This window comes from Pipistrellus kuhlii, unplaced genomic scaffold, assembly GCF_014108245.1.
Source record: "Pipistrellus kuhlii isolate mPipKuh1 unplaced genomic scaffold, mPipKuh1.p scaffold_m20_p_29, whole genome shotgun sequence".
Taxonomy (NCBI): Eukaryota; Metazoa; Chordata; class Mammalia; order Chiroptera; family Vespertilionidae; genus Pipistrellus; species Pipistrellus kuhlii.
The window spans coordinates 6,978,819-6,991,653 of record NW_023425528.1 but is presented as its reverse complement, the minus strand read 5'-3'; the positions used below and the strand labels follow the sequence as shown (position 1 = coordinate 6,991,653).

Here is a 12,835-nt window from a genome sequence, read left to right as displayed (position 1 = left end):
TTTCCCATAAGCCCTTCCCTAAGAGGCCTCTGGGTCTCAGTGTCACTCGGTAATCACTGCAAGCACTCTGAGAGAAAGCCACCCTCAAGTTTCGCCCACTACCAGACAGTCCAGTTTCTCCCCAAATGAGTCTGGGTCTCCAGAGTCTTGCCCAGAACTGTAGTTCAGAGAAGTTTGGAGCTTTTGTCTCCCTCCCAATTGAGAAAGCCACTCATGCACTCAGCAGTCAATCCTCTCTCCATACACGTGCCTCTGTACCTCTACCTTCTGCAGTTCCTCTGAGTCTCAGTTTGCTTTCCCCTTCCCTTATTGTTGTAGAATTTCCACTCAGCCAGCCTTCCTGTGGTTCTGGATGATGTCCATTTTGTCTTTTAGCTGTAGTTTTGAAATTGTTGTGCAAGGCAGCAGTTTATGTATTTACATATGCTGCCATCTTGGTTTCTCCTAAAGATTTGTTTCTATGAAAATTGAAGCTTTTGATTTTTTGCTGCCCACATAAACTTAAACCTTGTTTAGTTGGCCCATGTTAGCCTTTGAATTTGGCATGCTTACAGTAGAGCATAAGTTTTTCATTAGACTAATGGTTCTCCAAGTTGGACTCTGGACCAGCAGCATCAATACCACTATGAACTGTTTTAAAATAAAATGTTGGGGCCCTACCCTAGCCCTTACGAATCAGAAACTATGAAAGACCCAGCAATCTGTGTTTTACCATGTCCTTCAGGGAATTTTGGTACATGCCTGGGTTTTAGAGTCTCTGCCTTATAACAAGCTGAATATATATCCTGGCTTTCCCATTCACTAGCTGTGTGACATTGGGCAAGTTATTTACCCTCAGCTTCAGAAGTCTCTTTCATAAAGTACATTAAATAATTATCACCCTTACTTTATAACAATGTTGCAGATGTTGCAAGAGTTGAGTGAGGTGGTCTATATAAAGTCCTTGCAAAATGATACCACATAATGAACTCTCAAAAAATATTAGCCATTGTTATTGTTGTTATTATTTTTATGCACAAAATTTTCAACAGATGGGAAGAATTAAGCCAGGTTTCTGGCAATGAGATAGTAATACTATATCTGATTTTTTGAAGTATAAAAGAAAGCCATTCTGATTTTCTCCAATTTACTTAACATCATATTGTAATGAAGAATTCCCCAATTAGAGGGATTTAAAGGAATCCCTAAATAGTTCAACAACCTGATAATCCCAAATTGAAAGGATTTCACAATCAGCCAAGCATTGATAGGCAAGAAGTTGAGGAGAATGGAGGAGGGCTTCAAATAGCCATTTGAAAAGTTTTCTAAAGCACTTTGTTAGTGAGGCCTCCTGCTAGCCTTTGTGAGAATTAGCAAAAGAACCTTTTCAGGGTAATTGCAATACCACAAGTGTTCTGTCTTGTGAATGGATGCTCTTTTATCCCATTGGATCAAAACCTCCATCAGAGCTCATGGTTAAAGAAGCAGAGAATGAACTGAATTTTGGCCCTCTTGCCTACTCAGTCAGATTCCTTGTGCAGGGCATAACCTACATAACCACACACAGCAGCCCTGACTGTAAATTGAGGCCTTTGCCTATAATTAATATATTTCTTATTTGATTTTGTCAGAAACAAAGATGATTGGTAATTGCCCCTGAAGTTTAAAGGAAATGAGTTGATAATATGGGAGAGGCTGAATCCGTCTTCTCTGTAACTTCTACATTTATCCCATTCTTTGGTGTTAATAATGCCTACACCTACCTATTTGTTATGTGAGACTCACGGGTGTTGTAAAATTTGAAAGGAAAAAATACCTATCTCCTCCCTAATCCTGAGGATTAAATGAGATTATTTATAAGCAAATACTTTATAAACTGTAGAGAGCTGTTCACATGTAAAGTGGAATTATGGTTGTTTTATTATTTTGGTAGTAGCATTTAATAACGTCCCTGTTGCTTCCCAAAAGCCCACAACTATAATTATTGTTATTGTTATCATATTTACTATAAAGTTTTATCATTGTCTTGGTATTGTATGAGCACAATTTAGACCTGGTTCTAAGAAAGGCAGTCTTCCTGACTCCTGTAAGGGTGCTAGCGTTATTTCCTAATTTGAAACATAAATTTACAAGAGGGAGAAATAACATACCAGCCATTAGCAGGCTGGCTTTCTCTCCCCTTCCTCCCACCATTTCTTTCACTACTGTCACCACATGAAGCTGTAATCCAAGCATATCAAACTCAAAGTCTAACACAGGCCAAATAAACAAGGTTTAAGTTTATGTGGGCTGCAAAAAATTAAAAGCTTCAATTTTCATAGAAACATAGATTTATTTTTATAGAGATATGCTGAATACAAAGAGCTGAAATAAATGCATAATTGTTAAGATAAAATAATAGAACATTTTAATAAAAAGTAATATTTTTTCTTGAATATTAACTTACCAGACACTGATAACTGCACAAATTAATAAGCGTAATGCAAATAAACCTATTTTTCTTTTTCTTCAAAAGCAAAATATTTCCTGTTGCACACACCAAATAAGTCAGTACAAGCCTAATGACGTGGCAATTGGCTGCTAAAATATTCGCTACTAGTATTAGTGGAGAGAAATGGTGTGCCTGCCCGTAAAGCACCTAAGGGAAATGAATGCAACGTGATTATAGTAATCAGTCATTAGGGTACATAGTAGTTCGTTATTAATAATTATGTATAAAAGGATATTGTAAAAATCAAGTTATGAAATTGTCATTAAAACGTTTCTTACATACCTTTATATTGGCTGGGCTGCAAAACTATTCCTTGTAAGCCGCATGTGAACTGCGGGCCTCAAGTTTGACATGCTTGCTGCAAATGCTGTTATTTTGAGCAGATCAGGCAAAAGCAATCTTCCAACTATGTCTATTATTTCCAAATACTGTCAGATCTCTTCAAAGTAAGAGATTGTTTTTCACTGTACTTTTTATATCACAAAGGGTCCTTCTCTGAAGGTTTGTTTAGAGGTCCACATTGTTAAGATGGAGCCTCATATCCAGCAGAATAAGAAAGGTCTGCTTTCCCCAGCTATTCTCAGATGTCACACAAAACATTTAGTGCCTTTTTCCTGGCCAGTGTGGGTCAGTTGGTTGGAGTGTTGTTGTCCAGTACATGAAAAAGGCTGAGTCTGTCTCTCTCTCTCTCTCTCTCTCTCTCTCTCTCTCTCTCTCTCTCTCTCTCTCTCTCTCCCTCTCCCTCTCCGTCTCCCTCTCCCTCTCCCTCTCCCTCTCCCTCTCCCTCTCCCTCTCCCTCTCCCTCTCCCTCTCCCCACTCCTCTCTCTCTTACTTCCTCTCTGTAAAATCAGTAAAAAGCATATCCTCAGGTGAAGAAAATAAAATGTATAGCTTGTAGAGAATTAAATACAATAAAAAACCTTATACCTTTCTAGTCAAGATATATAATAACTAGGAACACTTTATTTTTTAAAATTTCTTTATTGATTAACATGTTACATGTGTGTCCTTATTCCCCCATTACCTCCCCTATCCCCCCCACTCATGCCTTCACCCCCACTGTTGTCTGTATCCATTGATTAGGCTTATATGCATGCATACAAGTCCTTTGGTTGATCCCTCCCCCTTACCCCCACTCTCCCCTACCTTCCTTCTGAGATTTGATGGTCTGATTGATGTTTCTCTGTCTCTGGACCTATTTTTGTTCATCAGTTTGTTGTTCATTATATTCCATAAATCCATAAATGAGTGATATTTATCTTTCTCTGACTGGTTTATTTCACTTAGCATAATGCTCTCCAGTTTCATCCATGCTGTTGCAAATGGTAAGAACTTCTTTTTTAAACCAGCATAGTATTCCATTGTGTAGATGTACCACAATATTTTAATCCACTCATCTACTGATGGGCACTTAGGCTGTTTCCAAAGCTTAGCTATTATAAATTGTGCTGCTATGAACATGGGGGTGCATGTATCCTTTCTAATTGATGCTTTTAATTTCTTTGAATATATTCCTAGAAGTGGGATCACTGGATCAAATGGGAGTTCCATTTTTAGTTTTTTGAGGAAACTCCATACTATTCTCCACAGTGGCTACACCAGTCTGTATTCCAACAAGCAGTGAAGGAGGGTTCCTTTTTTTCCACATCCTCACCAGCATTTGTCATTTGTTGATTTGTTGATGAGAACCATTCTGAAAGGTGTGATTTGCATCTCTCAGATGATTAGTGACTTTGAACATGTTTTCATATGAATCTTAGCCTTCCTTCTGTCTTCTTTCAAATGGTATTTATTTAGGTATGTTGCCCATTTTTTTTATTTGGTTGTTTATCTTCCTTTTGTTAAGTTGTATGAGTTCCCTGTAAAAGTTGGAGATTAAACCCTTATCTTTGATATGATTGGCAAATATGTTCTCCCATGAAGTGGGCTTTCTTGTTTTGTTGATGATTTCCTTTGCTGTGCAAAAGCTTTTTATTTTGATGTAGTCCCATTTGTTTATTTTCTCTTTAGTTTCTATTGCCCAATGAGCAGTATCAGTGAATAAATTGTTTTGGCATATGTCTGAGATTTTGCTGCCTGTGGATTCTAGTATTTTTATGGTTTCCCATCTCATGTTTAAGTTCTTTATCCATTTTGAGTTTATTTTTGTGTATGGTTTAAGTTGGTGGTCTAGTTTCATTTTTTTGCATGTATCTGTCCAATTTTCCCAACAACATTTATTGAAGAAACTGTCTTGACTCCATTGTATGTTCATGCCTCCTTTGTTGAGTATTAATTGAGCATAGTGGCTTGAGTCAATTTCTGGGTTCTCTATTCTATTCCATTGATCTATATGTCTGTTGTTGTACCAGTACCAGGCAGATTTGAAAACAGTGGCTTTGTAATAGAGCTTGATATCTGGTAATATGATTCTACCTACTTTGTTCTTATTTCTCAGGATTGCTGCAGTCATTTGGGGTCTTTTTTTATTCCATATGAATTTTTGGAAAGTTCGTTCTAGATCTGGGAAATATGCTGTTGGTATTTTAATGGGGAGTGCATTGAATCTATAGAGTGTTTTGGGTAGTATGGACATTTTAATGATGTTGTTTCTACCAATTCATGAACATGGTATGCTCTCCCATCTGTTTATGTCTTTCTCCATCTCTTTTTTCAGTGTTCTATAGTTTTCTTTTACCTCCTTAATATAACTAGGAACACTTTAGCATTCTCAATCCTACCAATTTAGAGGAGCTAGGAAATAAGCTTGAAATTTAATCTGGTTTGTGCTTTACCTGGTGTTTTGTAACTTTCCTCAATGCTCTATTGGTCAAAACCATACTCATTTACTTCTGACTCAGTTTTTCATCATTCTATGATGGGGCTGGAGATGTACTTTGAACCAAAGGCCACTTAGCTAAGTTCTAATACTCTGTCTATTTATACTCTGGATCCTACTTCTCATGCTCCCAGGGCTGTGGCACTGCTCTCAATAGATGATAAAGTGGATGACAGGTCTATCTTACTTTAAGACTCTTTCCCCTTCCACAACTCCTACTGTCATATCCCACCTACCACTTGGCATGTCCGCAGATGCCAACAACTGGCAGTATCAACTGTAAGTAAGTACCACACACTCTTTTGGACACTTGCACACTTATTTACTAGAAGTCATACTTGGGGCACAGCCTAACAAATGGCTCACTTTCCCTGCCTGTCCCTTCATGCCTCATCTCAGTCTGCCTATGTTTTATCAGAAGTCAAGGACAAAGTCCTGGAATACACAACTTTGTCTTCACTACCTTTTATCTCCCTTTCTGAGTTCCTACTATACTTCTTGTTGCTGTCTTTCTTTGTTCCATAATCACATACCTTCCTCTCTAACTTTCACCTCTAATCTTACAAGTTTCATTCCCTTAGTGGGATCATCCATACTGTCACACACACCAAAAAAATGATTAAACAAAGTCACAAGACAAAAATGACTAACGGCTTAAAGTAAGGAACATTCATTTGCATTTGCATTAACTTAAAGCAGTATTTCTTTACTCTGGCTATATTTTACAAGCATCTGTACAGCTATTTAAAATACTTTGCTGGGACCCTACTATCAGATCATCAGAGAATCTCTGGAGGAGGCACTCTGGCATCAATCATTTTGAAAAGATATCCAGGTAATTCCAGTGTGCAGCTGCAGTGAGAACCACTGACCTAAGGAAATAAATCTCTAATAGGGCAATATTGTGTACATTTGCTATTTCCCTACCTCAAAGGAGTTGCGAGTGGTGAGTACTCAGCCCTAACTTCTCTCAGTCTGACACTCCAAATTGCTTCAGGACCTAGATTTATTTAACATTTCATGGTAGAGGTCAAAATGCCATTTCAAAGAGTATACTATTTAGAATGGGTGGGATATGAAACACTCATGGAATGTAAACTTGCAAGAGACAATGGGATTATTGAAGATTTGTTACATATTGTTTCTGGCATCAAACCTCCCTGGAAACGGTTTTAGATCTTTAAAAATAATTCTGAGCTCTGCGTTAAAAGTTTCAGCTCTATTATAAAGTAATCAGAGCCACACAGATTGCTTAACATTATAGAATTGTGTAGAGTGGAGCTAAAAGCAGACTACTATAGTTCCTGGAACTAAAAATTAGTGCCCTCATCCTCCCATAATAATCATAATTAATGTCCAATACTGAAGACACTTGAAACCTAAAATGGGATTCTGAGTATAGGCCAGGAATTAGCTGGACCATTTTTTAACAAGCCCATTGTTATGTTAAGGAAATGACTGGGACTAGGACTAATCCTAGAAGTAATCAGTTTGACAAAGTAATGTCTGAGCTATCTGTCCCAAAGTGGTGGAGAGGCTGCAATAAGAAAATGAGCAGTGTTCTTACAAATTACTGCCACTTTCTAGAAAAAATGTAAAGTGGATACTTAAAAAATTAGAACAAGACTAAGTGTCATGAGAGTTTGTAATAAGTGTAAGTAAAAGACCTGAATTAAAAGGATCAGGAAGGACCCTCTTCCCCAAAATGTCCCCACTCGCCCTGCTAATGCTAGCTTCAGTGGGTTGATCCAAAGTGTTCACAATTTGTCCAGTGCCTTTGTAAAACTTATCTTTGAACATAAAACTTCTCTTGAGGTGGGGTGAATGGGATATATTTGTAATAATATCAACAATAAAAATATATTTTTAAAAACTTTTTTGAAAGGGGAAATATTAAAATGCAGACAGCCTTATTTTAATATGCTTTAATTTATTAGCCAAAAATGATGTTCCATATCTGCTACTTGTGTGTTGCAGAGAAAGTAGCCCTGGTTTGCGGGTAGAAGACAGAAGGGGGACATGCATTTCAGAGTCCAGATAAGAAAGTGATATGTAGCCGAGACCAGTTTGGCTCAATGGATAGAGTGTCGGCTTGGGGACTGAAGGGACCCGGGTTCGATTACGGTCAAGGGCATGTACCTTGGTTGCAAGCATATCCCCAGTAGGGGGTGTGCAAGAGGCAGCTGATTGATGACTCTCTCTCATCGATGTTTCTAGCTTTCTATCTCTCTCCCTTCCTCTCTGTACAAAATCAATAACATACAGTGGTGCCTCGCATAAAGAACGCCTCGCACAGCGAACGCTGCACACAACGAACTTCATTTCATGATTCATACAACGAACTTCGTTTCACACAACGAAGTCGCCCGAGCTTCCACGACCGCTTTGCCCGAGCTTCCACGACTGCTTCGCCCGAGCTTCCACGATCGCTGCCGATGTATTGCATCCTTCCGCGCAGGCACTGCAGGCAGTCGTTAGTCACTGCGCTTAACTTAAGCACGTATCGCGGCAATCGTTCTTCATTACGAATTAAATCACTCACGTATCACGGCAGTCGTCCTTTTAAGTTAAACTCAATATTTTTTTTATATCATGGCTTCTAAAAAAAGCAGGAAGGTGATTTCTGTTGAAATGAAACAGGACAATGCTCAAAGGGAAGCGTCATCTGATAACGAGGAGCAACAATCAAAACAATCAACCAATCCCGACTGCTGACATCAAGAACATCCTGGTCAAATAGAAAGCAGTTCAGGAGTTTACCAATGCCCACTATCCGGATTCAGCTGAAGCAAACAGGATCAACAATCTTTACTCCGATACTCTTGTCCGTTATTTCCGGCAGATGTTGGAGAAAAGAGAAAAACAAACGACTTTGGACAGGTTTTTCATGAAACCATCGGCCAAAAAGCAGAAAATGGATGAAGATGTGCAAGATTCGGTAGACTCTACTTAGTCTGTCTTAAAATTAAAAAAATGTGTTTTTTTAAAAAAAATTATGTTTTTAGATGTATCTAAATAAAAATAATAACAAAAAATTTATCTTTTTTTATGTCATCTTAGCATATTTTATGCTACAGAACGAATTATTTTTTTTAACATGTATTGTTATGGGAAAACGCATTTCACATAACGAACTTTTCGCATAACAAACTTGCTCCTGGAACGAATTAAGTTCGTTGTGTGAGGCACCACTGTATATTAAAAATATAAATAAATAAATAAATAAATAAATAAATAAATAAATAAAAGGTAAAGAAAGTGATATGTGATAACACAAGGACCTTGGTCACTTATGAGGGAAAGTACCCAGAAGGGAGTGAAAGGAAAATCTCCCTTCAGTGACTAGAACAGACAAAAATGAAATAATAAAAACACTCCTCTTTGGCTAATCTGAAACCTCCAGGGTTAGGCATGTGGATAGCTCTTGATGCTATTGTTCCCCACCCAGGTGCTGAAAGCAGACATTGGCACCTAAAGGCACTTTAACTGCAGAATTCTCTGTACCTTTTTTCAGTCTCCGGCCTGTGTGGGAGTGAAAGGGGGCAAATGCATGAAGAACTAGGGAGTAATTTGATACCCTATGGCTGAAGATAGGAAATAGGTTGGAGACTGTAGTATCTTTCTGAGTTACATTTAAACCTCAGCCAGGAGAAAAGCACTTACTGCGAATTCTGTCCACCAGACAAATTTACGGGAGAGCTTCCTGGATGCTTTGGCTGACTTGTCCCGTGTTCAGGACGACCCCTACAAGTAGGCAATGGCTCCTAAGAGCATTTACAACTTGGTTGGCTGTGTGCACCCAAATGTCTTCATCTAAAGAAATCACTCTAAGCCGAAACCAGTTTGGCTCAATGGATAGAGCGTTGGCTTGGGGACTGAAAGGTCCCGGGTTCGATTCCAGTCAAGGGCATGTACCTTGCTTGCGGGCACATCCCCAGTAGGAGGTGTGCAAGAGGCAGCTGGTCGATGACTCTCTCTCATCGATGTTTCTAACTATCTCTCTCCCTTCCTCTCTGTACAAAATCAATAAAATATATGAAGAAGAAGGAGAAGGAGAAAGAGAAGGAGAAGGAGAAGGAGAATGAGAAAGAAGGAGGAGGAGGAGGAGGAGGAGGAGGAGGAGGAGGAGGAGGAGGAGGAAGAGGAGGGGAAGGAGGAGGAGGAAGAGGAGGAGGAAGAGGAGGAGAAGGAGGAGGAGAAGGAGGAGGAGGAGGAGGAGGAGGAGGAGGAGGAGGAGGAGGAGGAGAAGAAGAAGAAGAAGAAGAAGAAGAAGAAGAAGAAGAAGAAGAAGAAGAAGAAGAAGAAATAATCACTCCAGTCTGAGCCCACTGGAAATATTCCATGACAGTTACCAAATGGAAGAAAGGAGTGTCTGAGAAAGGTCAGGTAGTTGTTGTTTTTTGTTTGTTTTTGTTTTAACCTAATTCATAATTTACACAAGCCCAAAAGAAAATCCCTTTGTCCCAGCTGTTTCCAAACAGCATGGCTGCCTCACAGTAGCTGGGGTTGACAGGTCCAATGAATCCTAAAGCCACCTGGTGGTGAGAAATGAAACTGGAAAGGGCCCTGGAAGTCTGACAGTCTTAATTGAAAATCACATATTCAAAACAAGAACCCGGGTCAAATGATGGGTCTCTATTGATCTGTTCAGTGGTGAATTGAGCAGCAACCAATGATCAGGAACAAATGATCAGGAGCACAAGGGCCCACAACACCTATCTTGTGAGGGTGCTCACACCTGCTTAGAGAGAGATGTGAAGGCCAGGAGGTACAACCACCACAAGAGCTTGTACAATGCAAGGTCATAGTGTCCTCTCTGTCTTCTGAGAGCCTTAAACCAGTGTATAAGATGAGAGAAAGGCCAGGTTCCAGTAATATATCTTTCCTGTTTCCAGAAAGCTAACAAAGAAATAATGGAATGTTAATGTGCTTTCCCGAGATGGACCGTGGTGTTTCCAAATGCCTGTCAATGAGAGGGAAATACGTGTTACATTATTCCTGAAGCTTCTGAAAATATTGGTTATGAAAAAATGGAAAAGAGATAGCAGTTCCCAAACTGGAAATATTTCCTCGCTCCCTCCAACCAAAATCCCTCCTTTTCTTGTTCTTCCTGTACTATTTATATCAGCGGATAGCACTTCCATGCACAGTTCATCCATTTGCTCCAGTCAAAAACCTGGGAGTCAACTGATACTCTTCCTTATTCTCTGACCCCACATTCAATTCATCACGAGGTTCTGTTGATTTAACTTTAGTAATAACTGTCCACATTGTTGCGAAGATTACATGGGTTAACATACAGCAAACATTTATAACAGGGTCTGATACGTTGTTAGCATTATATTAATGATATTATCATTATTATACTATTAAATATGTCAACATTTCTCCACCATACTGTCCTCTTGGAGAGAGACAAAAATGTAAACAGATAATGTCAATACAGAATAAAAAGTGCTATGATTAAATTAGCCCAGGCAGAGAAAGATAGAGAAGATCACCCAAACCCAAATTTCAGGGGAGGGGAGGAGGGAGAAGAGACATTTCTCTGAGTTGAGTATTGAAAGAAAAGTTAGCCTGAAGAATGGGGTTGCAAAGGGTATTGGTATTAAGAGACTTGCAGGCTGAAGGAAAAGCAAGTAGTAAAACACAGAATTTTAAAAAGAAAAGAATACTATGTTAGATTTTTCAGAATTCCAAGTCATTTGTTCTGCTTGGGTCTATATTATCAACCAAGATAGAGAGATCACCAAGTGATCAAAATAACTCTATATATATATAGCACATGAATTGCATTAGTTCAGTCTAGTTCAAGCCTTCCACTTCCTCTCCCATGCTCACTCCAGAAGTTCTTTTAATACTTTTAAAGTGACTCAGCCAGGCAGCCTCCAGGCCATGTGCAGTGTGCCCACATGCCCCTGCCAGTGGCCACTTCTGCCGGGGGCACTACTAGGCCAGGCAATGCAGCATGCCTGTTCATTATCCCCAGCCGGTGTGGCCTCCAGGCTGGGCAGTGCCGCGGGCCTGTGCATGTCCCCACCAGTGGCCACTTCCATGGGGTCCGCTCCTGGGCCGCGCCTGACTGATCATGACTATTAAGCACTTGACTGGTCATGACTAATTAACATATATGGGCTAATTAGTATATTAGCATGACTAATTAACATATATGGGCTAATTAGCGGCCGCCGGGACGGGGGCTCGGGAAGAGGCGGGTTTGGGAGAGCAGTTTGTCACGATCACGGCCTCTAGCCCGTAGGGTGAGGGGCCACCATGGCCATCTTAGTGCCTCAGCAAGCCCTGAAATTTTATCATACTAGTTTGGAATGACACATCTCTCTTAACTTCCCTCTTAACTTTAATTGATTGCAAAAACAAAAACAGAGTCCCTTAACATTTTTTACTGCTAAATACTACAAACACACACACACACACACACACACACACACACACACACACAAACACACACACATATATATCCTATATCATAAAGAGGTAATATGCAAATTGACCATCACTCCAACACACAATATGGCCACCCCCATGTGGACAAAAGATGGCCACCACAAGATGGCTGGCAGGGGAGGACAGTTGTGGGCGATCAGGCCTGCAAGGGAGGGTAGTTGGGGGTGACCAGGCCTGCAGGGGAAGACAGTTAGGGGGACCAGACCTGCAGGGTAAGGAAGTTGGGAGCAACCAGGCATGCAGGGGAGGGCAATTGCAGGTGACCAGGCTGACAGGAAAGAGCAGTTGGGAGGGACCAGACTGGCAGGAGAGGCCAGTTAGGGGTGACAAGGCTGGCAGGGGAGCAGTTAGGCATCGATCAGGGTGGCATGGGAGTGGTTAGGGTGATCAGGCTGGCAGGAAGAAGGGGTTAGGAGCAATCAGGCAGGCAGGCAGGCGAGCAGTTGGGAGCCAGCAGTCCTACCCTGTTTCCCCGAAAATAAGACAGTGTCTTATATTAATTTTTTCTCCCAAAGTTGTGCTAGGTCTTATTTTCAGGGGATGTTTTATCTTTCCATGTGCCAGGTCTTATTTTCAGAGGATGTCTTATTTTGGGGGAAACACGGTAGATTGTGAGAGGAATATCTGACTGTCCATTTAGGCCTGATCCCATCAGACATCCCTCAAGGGGTCCCAGATTGGAGAGGGTACATGCTGGGCTGAGGGATTCCCGCCCCCACCTGCACGAATTTCATGCACCAGGCCTCTAGTGTGTGTGTGTGTGTGTGTGTGTGTGTGTGTGTGCATGTCATGTGAAAGCAGTAAAGACTTTCCATAACATTAGGCTGGGAACTATGTATTCCTTTAAAAAAAAATCTTTATTGCTCAGATTATTACAATAGTTTCTCCTTTTTCTCCCCATAGCTGCCTTCCACCTGATTCCCACCCTAACCTCTGCCCTTACCTTCCCCCCGCATTGTCCTCATTTATATGTATTCCTTTTGAGACTGAGACACAGAATGCACAGCTCTATAAAACTTGGGCATGTGCTATAGAACTAGGTCCAGACTGGCGTGTTCCTGGCTAATCACCCAGAACAAAA

General features: G+C 40.4%; 1 protein-coding gene across 1 annotated transcript in view; it reads right to left on the bottom strand.

Annotated features, from left to right (window-relative positions):
- Nucleotides 1–10,560, bottom strand: part of GUCY2F (guanylate cyclase 2F, retinal) — a 99,560-nt gene extending 89,000 nt beyond the window's left edge. The window contains 2 exon segments of the mRNA XM_036454438.1: nt 8,953–9,116; nt 10,466–10,560. Of these exon segments, the coding sequence (XP_036310331.1) occupies nt 8,953–9,116; nt 10,466–10,560 (259 nt within the window).
- Nucleotides 10,561–12,835: the final 2,275 nt, after the last annotated feature.